The following is a 24857-nucleotide window of genomic DNA, read 5'->3' as shown; positions in this document are numbered from 1 at the left end:
TAAGCTAACAAGAAGAATTCTGGCTGTACATTTTATTCATAATCATAATTAAATTTTCTTTTCCAGAATATAAGATGGCCAATGATCATGATACTTTCTTAACTCACAAGTTACATATGTACATCTGAGCTCTAAACAGATTGAATCATGCAAGAACCCTCACACAAATCGAAAGAAATAATGGGTAAACCCCTTTAAGAAAATAAAGAGTCTCAGACTCGTACACGGATACGTATAATAACATCTATACTCTTCCAAAGTTAATTACATCTCTCAGAAGCAATTAAGGTTCATAATAAGAAATATATAGAACCGAGTGAGAACAAGGTTACAAAGAGAAGATACATTCAAATCTAGGAAGCTTTTGTCGAGGATCTCGAGGGGTTATTGACTTATGGGGAAACCAGAGTGTCCGAATTTCAAAAAGCTTAGCGTTTGTGGAAAAGAGTGGCATAGTGTTTCTGTAACGCTCGGACCGTCCACGGCTAATAGACTTTCCATGTTCATTCTTTCGGCACGTGGATCCCATTCCGTGTAACAGGCGACACGATATCGCGAATTATTTCGCGATATGTCACCCATCTTTCTACTATTCCAGCTCAAGCGCATTTAACTATGAAGTTCTAAACGGATGTATGCCCGAAAATGTAAACACACTTTGGTGACATAGATAGTTAAATCAATTCTCTTAACCTTTTTTACGTATACCGGGATGTTACCATCTCCTTGAAGATAAATACAGCTCATACTAAAACCATCTTCGGTTCTTTCACTGTGGATTGATTTGTATGTCTCGTTGAAGATGCTTGCAGCTCATATAGTGCTGTTATTTCATGCTCTTAATAACAAAATGATCACATCTAGGAAGCTTTTGTTGAGGATCTCGAGGGGTTATTGACTTATGGGGAAACCAGAGTGTCTGATTCTCAAAAGCAGAGCGTTTGTGGAAAATAATGTCATAGTAAAACCATCTTGGGTTCTTTCGGTTTGGATTGATTTTGTATGTCTCCTTGAAGACGTATGCAGCCCACATAGTGTTGTTATTTCATGCTCTTAAAAACAAAATGTTCTCATAAAAATGTTTTCTATTTTTGATATTTTTTCTTTTTAAAAGAGCACAAACATAAAAGTTGACATGACAAGTTCTGAGATTATGGTTCTTTTAATCGCATGGCTTAGAGCAGGATTATCCCAGGTGGGTTTTTAGAGAAAATCAGTGATTTAATTAAATCAAAAGTAATTAAAATGTGAGTAACCGATCCTTAATAAGGTATTTTGGGGACCGATTTAGGGGGGATTTTTTAGACCACGTGTCGGCTTACAAAGAAGTTTCAATTTTTGTTTTTTGTTTTAAAAAAATTTTGTGTTTGTTTTCTTCTCTCGTGTTCTCCGTTTGTCGCCGTCGTCTCCATCTTCTCTCCTCTTCTCCGCTGGACGACGATGGGTTTTTGTTAATCAGAAGCTTCAAGAGAACCCTCTCTTTCGCGAGACCTCTCTCCCCCAACTGTTTCCACTTCTACTCGGTGGACAATACAAGGCTTTATTAATTGTGATCGTGCTTCTTTTGGGAATGTGATCACAACGTGTTCGATATAATACCTGAGAGAATTTTCACAGGTTTCTTTGGATGTAAGTTGGATATTTCGAGGGTGAGGATGATGATTTTGGATGTATGCAATGAGATTCTAAAGATCCAGAAGCTACGATGGGTCGTCTCTTACGTTGGGTTCTACTGCTTCACTGCCGCTCTTACATTCTTCTACACAAACAACACGTAATAAGCTTCTTCAAAGCTTAATCTCGGATTTCATTTTTTTTTTAATCTGGTTGTTCTTGCTTTTTCAATTTTGATTGTTTTGTAGAACAAGAGCTGGATTCTCAAGGGGCGATCAGTTTTATGCATCGTACCCTGGTACCGAACTTCTGACCGACACAGCTAAGGTGAGTCCTCGTTTCTTGACAGAGACATTTGAATTGTGTCATTTCGAGTTGATTTGTTCTTAGCGATTACGTATTTGTGTGGAGATTGATGCAATTGGTTTTGTGTTAAAGCTGTACAAAGAGGCACTTCGGAACTGCTATGAATCTGAGGATTGGGGTCCTGTTGAGTTCTGTATAATGGCTAAGCATTTTGAGCGCCAGGGAAAGTCTCCATACGTTTACCATTCTGTATGTTTCTTAAATCTCCCTATGGTCTTAACTTGGCTTCTTAACTTAGTTTATATAGTGTGGGTGATGTTGTGTTTTGAAGGTCTGGTTCCATAAGTAGTAGGTCTAGGCTGACTTTAAATAATGCCAGGGCTATGGCTGGATGTGGAGATAATTGTATGTTCTTGTTTGTATGCATCTTTCTTCCTTGTACCTATTATCTTGTATTTTTTTTAAGAACCCTTAGTTAAAAAACTCCCATTGGACCATTAAAATGAGAGTTTCTTAACAAAGGTTCTTAAGTACACTTAAATATATCTTATATATTAAAACAGAAGTCACAACCTTAATTCATGTGTGATATTTTTAAAAATAGACTTTCACTAGAAATCAGTTATCATTCATTTATTAATAATAATATGGTTTAATAATATAGCATTCCTAATACAACAATAGACTCCTATAAAACCAGATTGGTTAACAAACACATATTTTGCATTAACTAATCCCATATATATTAATTGAGAAGCATTTGAAAAATTAGAACCTTAATTTTGTATTAATTAAAAAAAAACCCAAATCCTAGGTGACACTCTAAATGCCTTCTAAATTCTATTTCAAAGAATTCTAGAGCATCTAATATAAAGTATAGTTTCATCTAATGGTGTAATTATAGAACACTAGAGAACATTATATTAACCTAAAATATATGAAGTGTGTATTCTTTCCTTAAATAAAAGCTACGGAATTACCTAATATGATTTACATATATACGGGAATTAATGATTATGAATAATAAAGATTTGATAACAATTTTTGCATTCTTCTTCATTTTTGTTAAATTTATATTATTAAAAAAACTTAAACAATCACATTAACCATATAATAAAAAAATTAGATTTTTTCTTATATGTTATATTTTGAATTTTTTAAAATGACTTTAAATTACAAAATAAGGAAACCTTTATATGTTATATATATATTTTAAACGACTTTAAAATACAAAAATGAGGACACCTTATATGTTATATTTTTCTTATATGCTATATTTTGATTTTTTTTAAAACGACTTTAAATTACAAAAATGTAAGTTTTCCTTAAGTATACGACTAAAAACATTAAAATGACATGTATCAATTCGATGGTTGATTTGAAAGCTTTCAAAACCATATGGAAGATAAAAGTCAAAATAATTCAACTGTGAAAACAATACTGTTCACTTTTTTCAAGAATGTGTTCGCTAGAAAAAATAAGATTTTTATGTCATAATTTGTTTAATGTCCACTAGAGAACATTATATTAACCTAAAATATAAGAAGTGTGTATTCTTTCCTTAAATAAAAGCTACAAAATTACCTAATATGATTTACATATATATGACAATTAATGATTATGAATAATAAAGATTTGATAACATTAACTATATAATAAAAAATTAGATTTTTTCTTATATGTTATATTTTGAATTTTTTAAAATGACTTTAAATTACAAAAATGAGGAAACCTTATATGTTTTTTTTTTTAAACGACTTTAAAATACAAAAATGAGGACACCTTATATGTTAGATTTTTTCTTATATGTTATATTTTGAATTTTTTTTAAACAACTTTAAAATACAAAAATGTAAGTTTTCCTTAAGTATACGACTAAAAACATTAAAATGATATGTATCAGTCCGATGGTTGATTTGAAAGCTTTCAAAACCATATGTAAGTTAAAAGTCAAAATAATTCAACTGTGAAAACAATACTATTCACTTTTTCAAAATTGTGTTCGAGGAAAAAAATAAGGTTTTTATGTCATAATTTGTATAATGTCCAATAGAGAACATGATATTAACCTAAAATATAAGAAGTGTGTATTCGTTCCCTAAATAAAAGCTACGAAATTACCTAATATGATTTACATATATATGTCAATTAATGATATGAATAATAAAGATTTAATAACAATTTTTGCATCCTTCTTCTTTTTCTTTAATTTTATATTATTAAAAAAAATAAACAATCACATTAACCATATAATAAAAAATTAGATTTTTTCTTATATGTTATATTTTGAATTTTTTAAAATGACTTTAAATTACAAAAATGAGAAAACCTTATATGTTATTTTTTTTTTAAAAACGACTTTAAAATACAAAAATGAGGACACCTTATATGTTAGATTTTTCTTATATGTTAGATTTTTTCTTAGATATTATATTTTGAATTTTTTAAAACGACTTTAAATTACAAAAATGTAAGTTTTCCTTAAGTATACGACTAAAAACATTAAAATGACATGTATCAATTCGATGGTTGATTTGAAAGTTTTCAAAACCATATGGAAGATAAAAGTCAAAATAATTCAACTGTGAAAACAATACTGTTCGCTTTTTCCAAGAATGTGTTCGATGGAAAAAATAAGGTTTTTATGTCATAATTTGTTTAATGTCCAATCCGATCAACCCATGATGTATTAATTATAGTTTTGTTCCATTATTTTTAATAAAAATTGATCCGATCCATCGGAACACTACAAGAAAACACATGCTTAACGACGAAATTTAACGAGGAAAAACAATCCTCGTAAATTTGCGTCGAGTTTACGAGGAATTTACGTGAAAAACTAAAGTCATCGTTATTTCCTCGTAACGTAACGACAAAACTGTTTCGTCGTAAAGTGGATGTAACTTTACGAGTATTTTACGAGGAAAAACTATTTCCTCGTAAATACGACGTAAACTTTGCGTGGTATTTACGAGGAAATAGTTTACGTGTATTTATCGAGGAAATTTTTGAATCCACCAACTTTATAGGTGTTACACGTTTTTTTTGCCCACCTAATTAATTTTCGTCGTAAATTCATAGGAAAATTACAACTACCAGATTCGAATTTTCCTATAAATATGGATGTTTGAACATCATTTTAAACACACCAACAACAAAAAACGTGAAAGAAAAAAAATGGCTGGCTCCGGGACTATTTACGAGTTGCGGAAGTGGATGTATATGCATAGAGATGCTAACGGGAGAGTGACGAAAGAATACCTTGCGGGTCTGGAGACATTTATGCATCAAGCAGATTCAACACCGCTCGCCCAAGAAAGTGGTAAGATGTTCTGTCCTTGTCGGAAATGCAACAATTCGAAACTGGCAAACCGTGAAAATGTTTGGAAGCATTTAATAAATAGAGGTTTCACGGCAAATTACTATATCTGGTTTCAACATGGAGAAGGTTTTAATTATGATCAGAACGAAGCTAGTAGTAGTAATAGCAATTTTCAGGAAAAAGAACTGGTTGATCATCATTTGCATAATGAACATAGTTACCATCAGGAGGAGATGGTAGATTATGATAGGGTTCATGATATGGTAGCTGATGCATTCGTAGCTCATGATGAAGATGAAGAACCTAATATAGATGCAAAAAAGTTTTACGAAATGTTAAACGCGGCGAATCAACCACTTTACAGTGGTTGTAGAGAAGGTCTCTCTAAATTGTCGTTAGCTGCTAGAATGATGAATATTAAAACTGATCACAATCTACCTGAAAGTTGCATGAACGAATGGGCGGACTTGTTTAAAGAGTATTTGCCGGAAGACAATGTGTCTGCTGATTCTTATTATGAGATTCAGAAACTGGTTTATAGTCTTGGGTTGCCTTCGGAGATGATAGATGTTTGCATCGACAACTGCATGATCTATTGGAGAGATGATGAGAAGCTAGAAGAATGTCGATTCTGCAAGAAGCCACGATTCAAGCCGCAAGGACGGGGACGTAATAGGGTACCGTACCAAAGGATGTGGTACCTACCAATTACAGACAGATTGAAAAGATTGTATCAATCAGAGCAGACTGCTGGAAAGATGAGATGGCATGCCGAGCATACTCAGACGGATGGTGAGATGACTCATCCATCAGATGCAAGAGCCTGGAAACATTTCAACAAAGTACATCCAGATTTCGCTAGCAATATCCGGAATGTGTATCTCGGATTATGCACATATGGATTTAGTCCGTTCGGAATGTCAGGGAGACAATATTCATTGTGGCCAGTCTTTCTTACTCCATACAACCTGCCACCGGAGATGTGCATGCAACGGGAGTTACTATTCTTGACCATATTAATACCTGGTCCGAACCATCCAAAAAGGTCCCTGGATGTTTTCCTACAACCACTGATAAAAGAGTTGAAGGATTTGTGGTCAACAGGGGTGAGGACGTATGACTGTTCAACGAAGACGAATTTTACGATGCGAGCGATGCTTTTGTGGACCATAAGTGATTTTCCTGCCTATGGGATGTTGTCTGGATGGACTACACATGGGAGATTAGCTTGTCCATATTGTAATGGAACGACAGATGCGTTTCAACTGAAGAATGGTAGGAAGACAAGTTGGTTTGATTGTCACCGTCGATTTCTTCCCATTGGCCATCCTTACCGAAGAAACAAGAATTTGTTTAGGCACAAAAGGGTTGTGAGAGACACTCCTCCTCCATATCTAACTGGAGAACAAATTGAAGCGCAAATCGACTACTACGGAGCTAACGAAACAGTTCGTTGGGGTGGTAATTGGCATGTCCCTCGTAATATGCCAGATTCTTACGGTGTTCATCACAACTGGCACAAGAAGAGTATATTTTGGGAGTTGCCATATTGGAAGGATCTTCTTCTGCGCCACAACCTCGATGTGATGCATATAGAGAAGAATTTCTTTGAGAACATCATGAATACAATATTGAATGTCCCAGGGAAGACAAAAGACAACATAAAATCGAGGTTGGACTTGCCGGATATTTGCTCAAGAAGCGAGTTACATATTAAAAACAATGGACAAGTTCCCGTTCCGATATTCAGATTATCTTCAGAAAAAAAGTCGGTGTTGTTCAACTGGGTGGCATCAGAAGTGAAGTTCCCCGATGGGTACTACTGCCCTTTGCATTTGCGGAGCTACTTCCAACAAACGTACATGAAGCACTTGCAGGTACGTAGTGTATTATATCACAATAATTTACAAAATAATATATGACTAACAATGTGTTTAATTTTTTTTGAATATAAAAGGCATTGGAGCATTTTTCAGGGATCTGAGCACACGCACTCTTAAAGAAGAAGTTGTGGAACAGCTTCAGGAGAACATTCCCATCTTATTGTGCAACTTGGAGAAGATATTTCCTCCCGGATTTTTTGACGTCATGGAGCATCTAGCTGTCCACCTCCCATATGAGGCATTGCTTCGTGGACCTGTACATTACGGATGGATGTATCAGTATGAGCGAGCCATGAAATATTTGAAGGGAAAAGCAAAGAACCTCGCCAAAGTTGAAGGTTCTATAATTGCTGGAAGTTTGACGGAAGAAGTTTCTCACTTCACATCGTACTACTTTGCGTCAAAAGTACGTACACGGAGAAGAGCTCCAAGAAGATATGATGATGGTGGTGTTGCGCCAACATATGCAGTTGCTGGTGTTCCAGACATCTTTAGCCAGATTGGGCGACTCGGTGGGAAGTCTAAAGAGGTTTGGTGGTCGAGTGAACAAGACGCTCATAGTGCACACACCTATATTCTACTCAATTGCGAAGATCCATTGATGCGTTATTTTGAAAGGTAACATATATTGACACTTCGAAACACATATAAGTATAATTAATTGTATAATTGCGAGAGATTCATTCCTATAAAATGTGATTTTACAGCCTATTTGTTTCTCAAGTCGAAGAAACATTTCCTGGTATATCCACAAGTGACGTAGACAAAAGGAAAGATCAACACTTCATTAAGTGGTTGCGGAATCAGGTATTAACTAAAACTTTTTTTCATACATTATCTGTATTTCATTAACATTCTCTTTATTTTTGCAGGTTGATTATGACGACGACGATGCAGATTATCCTAAGTGGTTACACGAAGTAATTCAATCTCCACTTGTAAAGGTCACCACATCACAGATGTATTTCACACGAGGCTATACTTTTCATACATATGACTATGGTAGACAGCGGGCGACCAGTAACTATGGAATATGTGTGAAAGGGGAAACAGATTTCTACGGGATCTTGACGGAGATTATTGAAGTCGAATTTCCAGGGATACTGAAGCTGAAATGCGTCCTCTTCAAATGTGAATGGTTCGACCCCGTCGTCAACAGAGGTGTTCGGTCTAACAAATTCGGTGTAGTTGATGTCAACGGTGGACGAAGGTACAACAAATTCGAGCCTTTCATCTTAGCTTCACAAGCAGACCAAGTTAGCTTCCTTCCATACCCTCGGATGAGAGATTCAGGTATAAATTGGTTAGCAGTAATCAAAGTTACACCTCGAGGACGAATCATCAGTGGAGAAGAACCACCATTGCAAGAAGAACAGATAAATGAAGTTGAGGAACCTGAACAAGAAATTGATGACATCCTTCTCATTGATCCGCATAATCACGAGTACGAAGATCTTACCGATGATGCCACAGACGAAGCTGTTGAAGACGAGTTTAATGAAAATGATGATGTTTCTAGTGATGACGAGAATGTCGATGTATCCGATTGATGTATTTGTTTTATGAATAAGATGAGGGAGTTTGTTTTATGAATAAGATAATGTGGGGTTTGTTTTATGAATAAGGTAATGTGGGAGTTTGTTTTATGAATAAGCAAATGTGGGAATTGTGGTTTGGAATGGAAATAAAGATGGGGTTTGGAATATATGAAGTAGAAAATAAGGAATATGGGGTTTGGGGTTTCGGGTTTTGGATTCTAGGGATTTAAACATAACACTCGTTAATTCCACGTAAGCTTAAATCGTCGTAAAGTCCTCGTATTCCAACGAGTAAATAACGACGAAGGACTTGTTAATTCCACGTAGGACTAAATCGTCGTAAATACCACGTAGGATGAATTCGTCGTAAAAACCACGTAGGATGAAATCGTCGTAAATATAACGTAATACAACGAGGAAATAACGACGAAACCTAAAAATAAATATGGGGTTTGGAATATATGAAGTAGAAAATAAGGAATATGGGTTTGGGGTTTCGGGTTTCGAGTTTCGGGTTTGGGGTTTGGGGTTTCGGGTTTTGGGGTTTCGGGTTTTGGATTTCGGGTTTCGGGTTTCGGGTTTTTGGTTTCGGGTTTGGGGTTTCGGGTTTAAGGGTTCAGGGTTTGGGGTTTCGGGTTTTGGATTTCGGGTTTCGGGTTTCGGATTTCGGGTTTCGGGTTTCGGGTTTGGGGTTCTAGGGATTTAACCATAACACTCGTTAAAAATAACGACCAAACTTAAAATTAAATATGGGGTTTGGAATATATGAAGTAGAAAATTAAAGATGGGGGTTTGGGTTTCGGGTTTCGGGTTTGGGGGTTGGGCTTTCTGGTTTCGGGTATGAGGTTTCGGGTTTCGGGTTTGGGTTTCGGGTTTCGGGTTTCGGGTTTCGGATTCTAGGGATTTAAACATAACACTCGTTAATTCCACGTAAGCACAAATCGTCGTAAAGTCCTCGTAGGATGAGATCGTCGTAACTACCACGTAAAATGATTTAAACAAAACACTCGTTAATTCCACGTAAGCAGAAATCGTCGTAAAGACCACGTAAACGGATTTATACATAAACCCGTTAATTCCACGTAAGCAGAAATCGTCGTAAATACCTCGTAGTGTAAAAACTAGAAAAAAAGGGAAAAAGATCAAAATACCAGAATAACATGTGGCAAGACTTCCAGCAATTATAATACGTAAGTCTCGCCCACATGAATTCTAATATCTTATCATTTTCCTATTTTTTTCAAATATTTATAATTTGAATAGGATTTTGCTAAGGAATGTGATTTCAGATAGGGTGTAATTTGGGAGTTTGTGTGTGGTTTGAGAATGAGAGTTGTGGGTATATTTATAGGAAAGCAAGCCTCGTTAATTCCACGTAAGCTAAATCGTCGTTAATACCTCGTATAAAAAAACACGGGCCTTTGTGATTCCTCGCAATTTCCTCGTAAAAAAAAAGACGGGCCTTTGTAACTGCTCGCTATTTCGTCGTAAACTTACGAGGAATTTGCGACGATATGTAATCTTATATATACACCCGAGCGCTCACTCTTTCTTTCCTCTCTACTTCCTCTCTACTTCCTCTCCATTTCGTAGCAATGGTAAGCCTCTCTGATTCCTCTCTAATTTGGTTAGTTTAGGATAGATTAGGTGGTTAGTATAGGGAATTTAGATAGGTTTGCGGATTTTATGTTGTTTAGTGTTGATTATGTGGATAATGTTGGGAAATATATTGTTGATGTTAATTTTAAAAATTTCATTTTTTTCCCAGGTTCGAAAAGGAAGACTTACTGCCCATTACAGAGAGATCTTCGGTGAGCCGGGTAGTCGTTTAGACCCGGCCTCTTCTTCCGCTCCCAGTTCTTCGGGCCAGGAGACTGTCCCCGAGACTCAGTACACTCAGAGAGTCTCTGGGTCTACTTCTTCTACTGCACCATCGGCTCCTCATGTGCCTCCTCCGATGCCTCCTCCTGTGCCTCCTCCGATGGCCGCCGATATTCATCCTGATTTGATGGTGCCTCCGAGTGCTCCTTACTCGCAGTACACTGTAGAGGACATTCTCAGTCTGCCAGGCAGAGAAGGTTTACCAGTCATCGACCCAGACCGACCGGACGGAACTTTGTGGTATGTTGCATTAATTTTTTTTTAATTCGTTTAAATTTCTTTTATAACATTAAAAAATAATTTATATTTTAAATTTGTATTTTCCAGGTGGGGGGTTGACGGATGTCTTGCATCGGACGTAACCGACACGATCAAGGGTTACTTCTCCATGCCACATCCAAACTGGAGTAAGACGCCTCACTACGTCAGAAAGACGTGGTTCAAAATTTACGCTGTAAGTTTCTATTAATTAATTATATATACTTTAATTTTTTCATGATTTATATATATACTTTCTAAAAAACTAATTGTTAATTTATTTTTCCAACAGCAAAAATATACTTGGGCCTTGGGGATCACTGAGAGGGTGAGGAAGAAGTTTAACGCGAAGGCGAAAGTTCGCTTGTTGGACACGGTCTCCAACTGGAAGGGTGACTGGATCGTGAAGGGGTATGAGCGTGGCAAACCCGCTGAGCTCACCACGGATGTGTGGGATGGCCTCATCCGTTATTGGCGCCTTCCTGATTCCATTAGAATCGCCCAGGCTTGCTCTAACTCCCGTAACACGGTCGATGAGCACGGGAACGGGCCGATGCTTCACACTACGGGCCAAAAACCCCACGCCGGTGTCCGTTTGGAAATGGTAATTAAATATTTTATTAAATAATTTTTTTAATATATATATTAATTTATTCTAACTTTCTTAACTGTTTTTTAGGCCAAAGAGACGGGACATCTCCCGTCTCTTATGGAACTTTACGAGAGGACCCACAAGAACAAGGCGGGCGTATTTGTAGATGGCAAGTCCGAGCAAATCTACAACGACGTAGTTGCTCGGGTTGAAGACCGCCAGACTCAGCTGACCCAGCAGTCTACCGACGGATTACCCGTCACCTTATCCACACTTGACGTGGATAAGATTTACGAGGAGGTAAATTTTCAAAAAAATTAATTTTTTATTATTCATTTAATTTAACTTTAAATTTTTACTTACAATATTTATTTTTTGTTTTTAAGGTTGTCCCTAAAAAAAAGGGACGGACGTTGGGTATTGGTTCCGTCAACGATGTTCCGAGAGCGACATCGTCTTATGGTCAGCGACGGGATGATGAAGTCACTGAGCTGCGTAGAGAGTCCGCTCAGCTGCGTAACGAGTTGACCGCGACAAAATCTCGTATGGGTGGAGTCGAGGGCTTCTTGGACGTTATTGCGGCCACAAATCCGGAATGGGAGTCCATGTTGAGGAACATGCGACAACAACATCCCATTCAAGGCGAGTCATCCGACGTACATAACGAGGCGGATGTTACGAGGAGGAGTGATGAATTCTACCGGGCGATGAACGACCCTTAGTTTTTTTTTTTGGTTGTTGTATTATATAAATTCAAAACTTATTTATATATAAAATATTTTCATATTGATTTATTTTTATTTTAAATTTTAATTTATTATTAAATTAAATAATTTTAATTATTTTTTAATTATATTTTTAAATTCTGTAAAAATAATAAAAACGAAGTAAATTCGTAGCTAATGTACGACCTCTTTACGTGGAAACCTTACGAGGAAATGACGAGAAACAGTTAACGACTATTTTACGAGGAAACATTTGCGAGGAAATAACGAGGAAAAGTTTACGAGTATTTTACGAGGAAATCGTTTCGTGGTTGTTACGTGTATTTTGCGAGGAAACTCTCTCAAGGTATTTACGTGTAGGTTACGAGGAACTCATTTCGAGGTATTTACGAGGAATTGTAGCGACGTCCTTGCGTGGAATATTGACGTGGTCTTTACGACGAATCGCCCTACTTCGTCTTTACGACGAAATATATTCCTCGCTAAGTTACGACGAATTAGCGAGGAAATATGTGTTACGACGGACGAGTAACGAGCAAACGCGCTTCCTCGCTATTTCGTCGTAAAACCTCTTTTACGACGAAATAACGAGGAAAACCGCCCTCGTTAAGGTTATGTTTTCTTGTAGTGGAAATAAATTATATAATAACAACAAAAAATATTTTATATATATAAATAAAATGATCACATATATAAAAAAACTATCGATAATATATACAAATAAACTCATCCTGCGCAAGGCGCAGGTCTTATCCTAGTAGTATCCTAAAATTATGTTAACCCAACTGTTTTTCTTTGTAACACCCGTTACCTATATTCACCGAATATTATGTTCATTGGTTTAGTTAAATTACTAGTATACTACCTCGTACTACGTACGGGAAAATAATAATTAATTTATTATGTTAAAAATAGTATGATTCGTAGCAAAATTAATTGTCAGACGTTAATTCCTATGTATTGTAATATTTGTAGATAATGCTTGAGTTCAATAATAATCACATTTGAGAATTTTCTTCTCCATTTAAGAGCTAGTTTTCTTTTATCTATAAATTAATAACAAAGCCTTTCACTTAGTTCAACTTAATTGTGTAACCATAAAAATCAAATTTGATTTTACATGAAATTTAATTTGAAAAATTAATTAAAGGATTGTTTGGATGAAAATATGATATTTTAACTATGCTGTAAAATAAATACTAAGAAGAATATTACATAATTTAGGTATTATAATTAATTGACCAATATATAATATAATATTATAGATGTAAACATAATAGCCTCAACCAATACATGCTTATATATATATACTACCCATGATATTTGTCATTATATAAAATACTATTGAAAATTTGTCAATCTTAAGAGTTTTCAGCATTATTTGATAGTTAAAGAGCAAAGAGAGAAAAAAAGAAGAAAAAATATTAATCAAGGTTTTGCATCTGACCTATTAATCAAATCATGAGCAGCACGTGGGTTGAGATCTCTTGGTAAATTGGAGTCCATCTTCTCATCCATTCTTCATGAACTCTCGTCAACTTTAATCAGAACATAACTCTACAACAAAAAAGAGATGAAATGGTGTTGCCAGCTTCTTCACCTTCGGTTGTAGTGGAGCCATTTTGGTTTGAGGAAGAACCATTCCTCTGCAAGAAAAGTAAAAATATAGAAAATAATCAAAATTACACAACAAAAAATAATCTAATGTTGAGAATAAAAGAAAGATTCGATACTAACTCATTTTCTAAACAAAAATAAACTGGTTGACACCACCAACCAATGGATACCAAAGTATTTCCCAAAGCCATCTATAACTTTCACTTATTTTTTTAAATGACCGTTTCTACCGCTTCAGAACCTTTATAGTCCCCATAAGATTGAAGATTCATCTTTCTCAGAGAAAACAAACATGAACATTTTTTCTCAGAGAAAACAAATATGAACATCAGCTGCTATGTTTTTGTGGAATAAATTAAACTATTTGTATAAGTTGAGATAGTGTATGAGAAGAAGGTGGAGATAGTGGCTGAAACGGTTGATAGTCTTCAGACAACTAAAACGATTTTTTGCTTTCTTTTTGTTTTTATTATCACTTTATTTTTGATCTAACCGTAAATAAACTGCTTGTATCAAAATTCTTTTTTTTTAATTTAGTATTTTTTTAAAAAAAGAAATTGAACAATAAACATGTGGCATAATCTGATTGGCCATGCAACTTGCGCTTTAGTATATAGGGGACTACTTTAATTTTGTAACGCAATTAGGTTTAAGTGTTGGGATAATTGTCTGGTTTAGATTCTTTAGATTCTGTTTGAATTTGACTGTATATTTGGTTGCTCAACCGGATCTTTAGATGGTGGCATTTTAATATAGCTTTCAGAATACATTAAAAATATATGCCATGTTATTTTTAATATATGTGGTGTTATGGTTTAAATGTTGGGTGACAAGAAAAAACAGTTCGATTATTTATAATTAATTTTGTATAATTACGTTTCTGCATTAAAAAATCTGTTAATTTTTTATTTTGGACTTAAATTAATTGTATATTAGGCTTAAATAATTAATAGAATATATTAGTGATCCATTGGACTAATTATAACATTGATCAGTTTAAATTGTCACATTTAAATGATTTACACTATTAATTGAAAATATATAGTATACTTTTTAATAAGATTATTTTTACTTTTACGAACATAAATTTTATTTGAAATATTTAGAATAAATATAGATTTTGAAATATCTTATATATTAAAACAGAAGATACAACCTTGATTCATATGTGATTTTTTTAAAAAATGATCTAATGGACCTATTCCTAAAAAGTCGTGTTAAATTTAATATATAATTTTATCATTTAAATTTTAGGCCTACCAGAAATTTTTATTGGGCTATCAATAATTGAATTTAAACAATAGATGCCCCATTGGATTTATATATAATATAAATTAAATAGATATAATTTAATGTTGTAATACTATACCTCCATATGTTAAATATTTAAATATTTGTCGATGTTAACTTTTAAAATTATAAAAAAAAAATTTAAATAACAAAAATCATATTATCTAACAATGATTAATCTTTACTGCCTTAAACCAATGAAAACAAATTTTAAACTATATAGTTTATTTTAAAAATTAAACAAAAACTAAATGTTTAATTATTTACTCGATAATATAAATCTATGAAGCGAAAAGTTTAATTTTTTAAAAACTTTCTAAATTTGTGAAATGTTACAATATCTTTGAATATGACAATAAAACAATATTTTACTAATCTTTATATATATAGATATGATTTTTAATAATAAAATAATAATCTGAAAATATATATACAGAAGAAGATAGAAATACATGTGAAAGTTTGAAACAATCTATTCAATGAAAAAATATATTGTAAACTTATTATGTTTTAAAAATTGATAGACACATATATATTATAATATATACCAATTTAGAATTGAAAACAAAATATTTATATAAAAATAAATGAAAACAAAACCGGCGCGGTTGCGCGGGTCGAGATCTAGTTTATATAATTAAATAATCATTAAAAAACATTAATGAGGTTTCTGTCTTTGGTATACGGACTTAATCTCCTTTCATATGGAATTGTAATGCTTTTGTGTTTACTATTTATCTGCTAGCAAATGACAAAATTGGCCCTCACAAAATCTGGGCCTGGGACGAGATAGAGCATTTGGGTACGAACGAATATACGATCCTCAATTGACGTCTCCAGGAGCTCCAATTTGAATCTGTGAGATCTCTGACACTTTCTCCTCGTATTGCGATTATTAGCTAGCCCCTTTTTTTTTTTTTTTTTTTTTTGAGTCTGATCACATTGAATTCTATAACCTGAAAGGCTGAAACCACGTGTAATATCTCGTCGCAGGATTAAGTCTCTTTGGGATCAGGATCAGACATGGCTTTTCTTGTAACATCCGTAATATTCGCTGTGGTCGGCATCATTGCTTCGATTTTCACTAGAATCTGCTTCAACCAAGGCCCCTCCACCAATCTGTATGTTTTTTTATTTAATTGCAATTTTTTTAAGTAATCTCATTAGCCTTTGCCCTATTTGATGTTTATACTACTCTGTCAATGCTAATGTGGTGGTTCTCCGTTATCAATTAATCATTAGTTATCTTTTTTTCTCGGAGAACGATAATTGGTAGATGAAATCTAATCTCTTTCCATATGTACTTTTTTTAATTTGAATTTGGTTCCTTTCTTTTGATAGTTTCTGTTTACTTCTTGGTTGGAGTAAAGATCTCATGTCTTTATTTTTTTTTTTATAATGGAACAGGCTACATTTTACCTTGGTCATTACAGCCACGGTCTGCTGTTGGATGATGTAAGTCTATTATATTTTGTGTACTCTTTTCCTTTTACTCAGCTGTTTGCTTTCACCTTTATCCAACTCTCTCGTTTGATTTGCTCCTCACCTGGATCAACATTAACCATCAAACCATCTATAGAGAGACAGATCCTTGTAGGCTTTACTTCTTCCAACTTTCTTGTGATGTAAACAGTTCTAGTTGGAGATGAGTTATGCCTCTCAGAAACTTGTCTTAAGTCGATGAATTAGGAGGATTTGTGTTTGAGAAAGTTCCACAACATGAACATTATTTATTGGTCTCTGACCAGTGTCTTTGTTTGCGTAAATGCTTTTTTTTTTTTTTTTAACAAGATTCATTCATTATCTTATATCACTGCATCGTTTTCTTTCGTCATATTGGCAGGTGGGCAATCGTTTACATTGCGCAGATGAAGCCTCTCATTGTCCCAATCCTAAGCGAGGTGGAGTAGACACCCATCTCTGCTCAAACAAGAACCTCCATCTCCTCAAACTAGAGTGACTTACTCTTTCGGTGTATCTTCCTTAAACTTATCGGTTTCCCCTTTTGTAATTCGGTGTGGAACAAACAATACATTTCCCCCTCTGTTAAATCTTGTTTCTCATTCATTTTTTAAACATTCTTCATTGTACTCAAAAAAGTCATTCCAGCGGGAGTGAGTATATATCATTCTTGATGAAATAAAAATCTTTGGAAGGATGCTACTCAGCCAATACACAACTCCAGTTCGATAGTCCTTGTAGCATAAGTAAACCTCACCTGAAACAATTGTATTGTATAAACTTTCATCTGTGCTGCGAGTGTGAGTGTGATCCTAGGATCCATGTAATTGATCTTAGACATGCCCATGGCCACGGTTTTTCAAGTCCTCCTTTGTCTCCAATGTCTCGTTCCATCTTGTTGATATTCATTGTCTGTTGAGCTATCTCTTCTTCTCCCACCTGCAGGAATTTAACATCACAATATAATCTAGTTTTAAAGTCTTGGTTTAGTGAGAAGAAGTTTTTAATAGTTTGCAAGACTGAAAGTGTAGAGTAAATAAGAGTACAGAACAACATTTGTAAAATGATACTTTTAGCAGGCCGTTCTACGAAGCTCATTGGCCCATTGACAAAAAAAATACTGTTAAAAATGGAGATGCGGGGTATCGATCCCCGTACCTCTCGCATGCTAAGCGAGCGCTCTACCATCTGAGCTACATCCCCATGTTGCTTTCGATGATAAGTTAACTAAATTTATTCTGTCCCAAAAATAATCGGCAGCACCGTCTCCTGGTGTTATTGTTTTGTGTACGTTTGTTTATAAGCTCAGTGCTTCCCTTCCAACGGTAAAAACTAGAAACAGGTACCAGTTTACGTTATTCCCGTGATTTTTTTTTGTCATTACTATCCCAACTTGTTCCAGGAATCGTGCGACTTTGGCACTTAGTATCTGTTTCACAAAAATTTAGTCAGAGTGCACACCAACTGTTTGATGAAATGTCTTCTGGAGAAAGTTTCTCACGATCATTTTCATCTCATTCATGTTTTACTTGACTAACACATAAACCTGTGAATATTTGTAGCGAACAAAGCGTTGACTGTTCCATCTGATCTGGGATTAGAGCATTGAGTATGTCGTTTTGCTATCCATCATCACCAGGAAAACTGGCGATGAAGGTCGCTTTCTTCGCCTCAGGAGCAGCTCTTTTCGCCGTTGGAATGCATCTGTCGTATCTCAACGTTGCTCCTCAGCAAGCTCGTACTAAAGCCCGTAATGATTTTGTCAAAGAACGCCTCAGGCAGAAACAAGGCAAGTGATTTTTCAAGATTCAGGTCAATGTCCCAGAGCATAAGCATTCTCTTGTCTTCTTACTTTCAGCATTTCCAACTCTTTATATGTATTCTCATCTCTTTGCTCTGTAGAGATTAAACAGAAATAAAAAAAAGTAGTAAAAGTCTACAAAAACATTGTATTAATACAGCAAACCGCACACAAAGTTTGTCACTTGCAAAAACCGTTTCACAAAAAAAAAAACATTCTCTCACGCAATACATCAAAAGGAGGAAATGATTAAAGATCTACAAAGGGAGAGATAGAGAGTGAACCTAAGGCAAACGAAAAGGAGAATCATTGGAGATTAGATCATCTTCTTGGGTTTAGCTAAGGACTTGCAGATAGAAGAGAAGGCTCCTCTGATTTCTTCATGGATGGGGAGAGCGAGAGAGAGTGTTAAAGGACAATGATGATCTTGAAACGACACATGAGGTCATCTGGAAAATGGCTTAGTGAGTTTCTTAATTTGAAAGAGTCTCTCCACAAATGCTATTTCGAGGGCCATTGCGAGAGTGGATATGCTCCCAAGCTGTTCGACACACTGAGTAATTGGATCCTGATAATTGCCGTCTAACCTACGCGAGCGATATCAGAAGAAATTATCAAAGTATGATATGATCATCGATCTACTCTTTTTGGATAAAGTATATAGTAAGCTTCAGCTAATCATATAGTTTATAAAATAAAAATAAGCAATCATAAAAATAATAATTCATTCATACTATATAACCATATATTTCTAAATAAACATTATCATCTCATAAATGCATCTTACCATGATAATTCATACCTTCTCATATTTTATTATGAAAATTAAATTTTATATTAAACAAAATAAATCAAGTAAATAACAGAAAATTAACGATGCTAATTGATGGTAAGTTTTGATGTGTCAAAACGTAAATTGTATATCATGTTGTTGAAATCTTATAAGATATTATATTCCAATTTATTTGGTTGTAAATATTTTTCTAACATATATAAATAAAATTTAAAAACTAAATGACTAAAAACAAAAATTTCTTTGCAACAATATTTGACTAATAAAAAATATACAGAAATGTGTAAAATAAATACATAGTTTACACTATAAATATATTTTAAATCTCTGCAAATAATGTCAAAGTTTTAGTATTTCGATAATGAAAATACAATTGTACCAATTTCTACCAATGGGTCCTCCAAATCTTGACAACAAAAAAATCTTGGTAGTTGATCTCGAATGAAACATAGAAACAATTATGAATTTCTTCCCCTAGAATCTGAAATCATATGCCTAAGAGTTAAGACCAAGCAAAAAATGGTCTAGAGATGCTCATATTTGTTCCTAACAAATAATAGAGTTTATTTTACTAAAGCCAAGTATCACCTAGTAATAAACTTAAGAAATGAGACCGATGAACACCAAAAACAATATTCTCAACCCAAGAACACCATTTCCAATCCAACTGGATGACTAATCTTTTGATTGCCAGTTTTTCACCAAAGTTGAGATATTCTTCTTAGAAATTTGCAAAGGCCTTATGACTGGCGAAAACCTCAAAAAGAGTAATATATATTAGTTGTTAGATAAAAAAATTCAACTAAAAATTGACATAACAACCCAATCATAGTGATGCCATATAAGCAAAAATTCAAAACAAAAATTATTTCCAAACAAATTAACCAACAACTTAAAATAATAAAATAGTATATCTCATACACATTTTTTGCAAAGGTAAACCTAAAATACAAATCACAAAATTATATAAAAAATAATAATCTAGATCACAAGTAAATATATCCTGCCCTGACCCTACTTACTAGTAAAACTTATCCGTGTAATTAAATTTCTAGTATAACAATTAAATTTCTAGTAAAACTTATCCGTGTAATTAAAACCCATTTGATATGTCTAACTTGACATATAATGAATTGATGATTATACAAGATACGTGAATATAAAGAAATTAGGTCTTTTAATATTGCAAAGAAGAATCATATGCCCTGCAACTACAAGAAAATAAAATACTATTTTCTGTATCAATTTTACTTATTTTTAACATCCTGTTCTATTGGCATTTGATCTTTTCCAATAAGAGAAAATGTCTGCTATGTCGTTTTTTCCATCCTCTCTTAAGTGGGGTATATTATAACAAAAAAAAAATAAGCAGGAAAGAATCTATGGACAGCTTGTCGTGTGTGGAGGCAAGAAGTCTACCCAAATGTTCCTTTTGGGCATAATGATGTTTATAAGTATCCAACGGTTGCATTATATATATTTACATCCAATAATTAGCCAAACAATAATTAATAGTATTTAGCATTCGATGATAAATAGTCATTTTTAGTAACCCCCAGAAGATGTTATCAGCTTTAGAACAGATGTAACGGTAGTTTACATGTGAAAATTTGAGTTTATCTCAAAACGGTTTTTGTATGATTCTAAATTAAACGAACAGTTTAAACTGTATTTCTTCAGACTTCAAGTCATACTCATTTAAAAAAAAAAACTTACAAATGGCTTGTAATAGTATGATTCGGCTGTTAATTATAGTGTTAGTTTGGGGGAAACAACGATAGTGCTAACGGATCCAAATGCTCATGTTTTACAAATTGATGACATTACTTTAGTTATGCTAACTATATACTGGCCATTACTGCTCAAATCTAGATAAGTGTTGATGTTTAACTTTCAGATCGGGGAATTAGCCATCTAGAATTTTTTTTTAAACACAAAAAACTAAGATAACTCTGGTTCCGAAAATATATGATTTTATCTTATTATTGTGACAGTAAAAAGTGAACGTGGTTATGTTTTCAGTCTAATTTTCATTTGCAAAGATGACAGATATTGTACAAAGACCTTTTGCATAAATTTAACACTCATCACAAAATATGAAATTGGTTTTGGTTCTTTTAATTCTTGAATACAGTCTATTTAATTTTATTTTTTCTCAAACTATAACATTTGTTATTTGTTAGCTTACTAAGAAAAAAAAAGAAACTTGATTAACTAAAATAAAAGAGGTTAAAAACAAAAAAAACAAAAAAAAAATGTAAAAAGGCAAAAACAATTGAATTGAAAGAGCGGTCTAGAAAAAATTTTAAACACTGAAAGTTAGGATAACTCTGGTTCTGAGAATGTGTGATCTAATCTTATTATTGTGACAGTAAAAAGTGAATGCAATTATGTTTTCAGTCTTATTTTCATTTGCAAAAGTGTCAGATGTTGTACAAAAGTTTTTTTGAATAAATTTGACATTCATTACAAAATGTGAAATTGGTTTTAGTTCTTTTAATTCTTCAATAAAGTCTGTTTAATTTCATTTTTTTTGTCAAACTATAACATTTGTTATTTGTTACCATACTAAAAAAAAGAAAATTGATTAACTAAAATAAAAGAGGTTAAAAAGAAAAAAGAAAAAAAGAAAAAAAAATAAACGTAAAAAAGGCAAAACAATTGAACTGAAAGAGCGATCCAGAATTTTTTTAAAACACTAAAAGTTAGGATAACTCTGATTCAGAGAATGTATGATATGATCTTATTATCGTGATAATAAAAAGTGAATGCGATTATGTTTGTAATCTTATTTTCAGTTGCAAAAGTGACAGATGTTGTACAAATGCTTTTTGAATAAATTTAACATTCATTACAAATGTGAAATTGGTTTTATTTTTTAATTCTTGAATAAAGTCTGTTTAATTTCATTTTTCTCAAACTATAACATTTGTTATTTGTTACCATGCTAAGAAAAAAAGAAATCTGATTAATTAAAATAAAAGAGGTTATAAAAATAAATAAACGTAAAAAGGCAAAAATAATTAAATTGAAAGAGTGGTCTAGAATTTTTTTTAAAACATTGAAAGGTAGGATAATTTTGGTTTCGAGAATGTGTGATCTAATTTTATTATTGTGACGGTAAAAAATGAATGCGGTTATGTTTTCGGTCTAATTTTCATTTGCAAATGTGACAGATGTTGTACAAATGCTTTTTGAATGAATTTAACATCTATTACAAAAAATGAAATTAGTTTTAGTTCTTTTAATTCCTGAACAAACTGTGTTTAATCTATTTTTTTTAGCATTTGTTATTTGTTGTCTGCTAAAGAAAAAAGAAAGAAATCGTATATATTAAAACAGAAGTCTCAACCTTGATTCATGTGTGATTTTTTAAAAAAATGGACCTAATGGACCTATTCTTAGAAAGTTATAGTACATTTAATCTTCAATCTTATCATTTAAATTTTGGGCCTACCATAAATTTTTATTGGGCTATCAATAATTGGATTTAAAAAATATATGATCCATTGGATTTATAGATAGTATAAATTAAATAGATATAATTTAATGTTGTAATACTATACCTCCATTTGTTAAATATTTAAATATTTGTCGATGTTAACTTTTAAAATTATAAAGATTTTTTTTTAAATAACAAAAATAATATTATCTAACAATGATTAATCTTTACTACCTTAAACCAATGAAAACAAATTTTAAACTATATAGTTTATTTTAAAAATTAAACAAAAAATAAATGTTTAATTATTTACTCGATAATATAAATCTATGAAACGAAAAGTTTAATTTTGTAAAAACTTTCTAAATTTGTGAAATGTTACAATATCTTTGAATATGACAATAAAACAATATTTTACTAATCTTTATATATATAATTAGGATTTTAATAATGAAACTAGATTTTGACCTGCGTAACCGCGAGGGTGTTTGTTTTCACTTTTCTATATATAAATTATTGATTTAGAACATAAGTGGTATATATTTTTAATGTTAATCATATACTTAAATTTTTATATAGTTATTTCAAATATAATAATTTTATAATTAACAAATTGTTTAAAACCGTATGTATTTGTCACTTACTTATTATATATTTATCTTATTGTATTTGCATTTAATTATTAAGCAAATTAATATATTCATGAGTAAACATATTTAAAAATTATTTTGTATTTAATTTATGCTAAATTCTGACTCGTATTTCAAAGCTGGATTTCTTTTTACCAATATTTTTTATGCTTATTCATTTTAGATAATATATTATTGTATATACAAAAGTCTAAGATATGTTAATTTTTAGACATGTATTATATAGTTTACTAATTTTAACCGTTCTATCATCATATTATATTTTTTAAAAAAATATTTTATTTATGAAAATAAATTTATCAATTGAATATAATTTTATCATATTTATTTAAGTATATTAATTGTATTTTAACATGATCATGACCATAAAGTAGATAAAATAGGATATAATTTATTTATTTTCTATTTTATAAACGATAACTTAAAATACATTAAGTTACTGTTAAAATATTTTTAGACATGTTTATTAGAATTTTTAAAATATAAATTACGATTAAAGTAGTTACAAATATTTTATATTATTAGCTTTAAGGAAATCTTATATATTAAAACAGAAGTCACAACCTTGATTCATGTGCGATTTTTAAAAAAATGGACCTAATGGACCTATTCATAGAAAGCCATGCAACATTTAATCTCTAATCTTATCATTTAAATTTTGGACCTAACATAAATTTTTATTAGACTATCAATAATTGGATTTAAATAATATATGATCCATTGGATTTTTATAGATAATATAAATTAAATAAATATAATTTAATGTTGTAATACTATACTTCCATATGTTAAATATTTAAATATTTCTCGATGTTAATTTTTAAAATTATAAAGATATCAGATTATCAAACAATGATTAATCTTTACTACCTTAAACCAATGAAAACAAATTTTAAACTATATAGTTTATTTTATAAAAATTAAACAAAAACTAAATGTTTAATTATTTACTCGATAATATAAATCTATGAAGTAAAAAGTTTAATTTTTTAAAAACTTTATAAATTTGTGAAATGTAACAATATCTTTGAATATGACAATAAAACAATATATTACTTAATCTTTATATATATAGTTACGATTTTAATTATGAAATAATAATCTGAAAAAAAAATAAAAATAAAAATATATATATATATAAGATGATACAAATACATGAGAAAGTTTGAAATAATCTATTCAATGAAAAAAATATATCGTAAACTTATTATGTTTTAAAAATTGATAGAAACATATATATTATAATACATACCAATTTAGAATTGAAAACAAAATATTTATATAAAAATAAATGAAAACAAAAACCTGCGCGGATCGAGATCTAGTATATGTTAATTTTTATACATGTATTATATAGTTTGCTAATGTTAACCCATCTTAGCAACATATTAGATTTTATTTTTGAATATAAATATTTTATACTTACGAAAGTAAAATATATATAAATTTATAAATTTAATACAATTTTATTATATTTAGCTCAATATAATAAGTTTCTTTTAATATGATTGATTATGATTATATAATAGATAAAATATTATAAATTTTTTTATTTTTCATTTTATAAATGATAACTGAATATATTAATGTATAATAATATTTCTAACTAATTTCGAAATTAGTGGAAATATTTAAATATAATTTCGAAAATGAAGATCTTGTAAAAATCTTTTATAACAAATTT

General features: G+C 31.9%; 2 protein-coding genes and 1 non-coding gene across 3 annotated transcripts; 2 read left to right on the top strand and 1 right to left on the bottom strand.

Moving 5' to 3' along the window:
* Nucleotides 1–845: 845 nt before the first annotated feature.
* Nucleotides 846–13098, top strand: BNAC08G12270D (abl interactor homolog). Its single transcript, XM_048766834.1, has 5 exons — nucleotides 846–1774; nucleotides 1863–1941; nucleotides 2053–2169; nucleotides 10432–10778; nucleotides 13095–13098. Exons 1-5 carry the CDS (start codon nucleotides 1656–1658, stop codon nucleotides 13096–13098), a joined length of 666 nt encoding a protein of 221 aa, XP_048622791.1. The 5' UTR covers nucleotides 846–1655.
* Nucleotides 13099–15694: 2596 nt separating this feature from the next.
* LOC106429496 (V-type proton ATPase subunit e2) lies at nucleotides 15695–17184 on the top strand. Its single transcript, XM_013870240.3, has 4 exons — nucleotides 15695–15884; nucleotides 16020–16147; nucleotides 16434–16481; nucleotides 16870–17184. The coding sequence occupies exons 2-4, from the start codon at nucleotides 16050–16052 to the stop codon at nucleotides 16934–16936; spliced, it is 213 nt and encodes a 70-aa protein (XP_013725694.1). The 5' UTR covers nucleotides 15695–15884; nucleotides 16020–16049; the 3' UTR covers nucleotides 16937–17184.
* Nucleotides 17185–17617: 433 nt separating this feature from the next.
* TRNAA-AGC lies at nucleotides 17618–17690 on the bottom strand. The gene has a single exon. It is a non-coding gene; the product is annotated as a tRNA-Ala (tRNA).
* Nucleotides 17691–24857: the final 7167 nt, after the last annotated feature.

Source organism: Brassica napus, chromosome C8 (assembly GCF_020379485.1).
Source record: "Brassica napus cultivar Da-Ae chromosome C8, Da-Ae, whole genome shotgun sequence".
Taxonomy (NCBI): Eukaryota; Viridiplantae; Streptophyta; class Magnoliopsida; order Brassicales; family Brassicaceae; genus Brassica; species Brassica napus.
Note: the sequence above shows the minus strand (reverse complement) of the source record. Positions and strands in the feature narration are given on the sequence as shown.

Excerpts from the sequence above, each read along its gene's own strand:
- BNAC08G12270D (XM_048766834.1), top strand. The coding sequence starts at position 1,656 with ATGATGATTTTGGATGTATGCAATGAGATTCTAAAGATCCAGAAGCTA. Across the intron at positions 1,942-2,052 it reads TTCTGACCGACACAGCTAAG|CTGTACAAAGAGGCACTTCG; the intron begins GTGAGTCCTCGT and ends TTTGTGTTAAAG. Across the intron at positions 2,170-10,431 it reads CTCCATACGTTTACCATTCT|GTTCGAAAAGGAAGACTTAC; the intron begins GTATGTTTCTTA and ends TTTTTTTCCCAG.
- LOC106429496 (XM_013870240.3), top strand. The coding sequence starts at position 16,050 with ATGGCTTTTCTTGTAACATCCGTAATATTCGCTGTGGTCGGCATCATT. Across the intron at positions 16,148-16,433 it reads CAAGGCCCCTCCACCAATCT|GCTACATTTTACCTTGGTCA; the intron begins GTATGTTTTTTT and ends ATAATGGAACAG. Across the intron at positions 16,482-16,869 it reads ACGGTCTGCTGTTGGATGAT|GTGGGCAATCGTTTACATTG; the intron begins GTAAGTCTATTA and ends TCATATTGGCAG.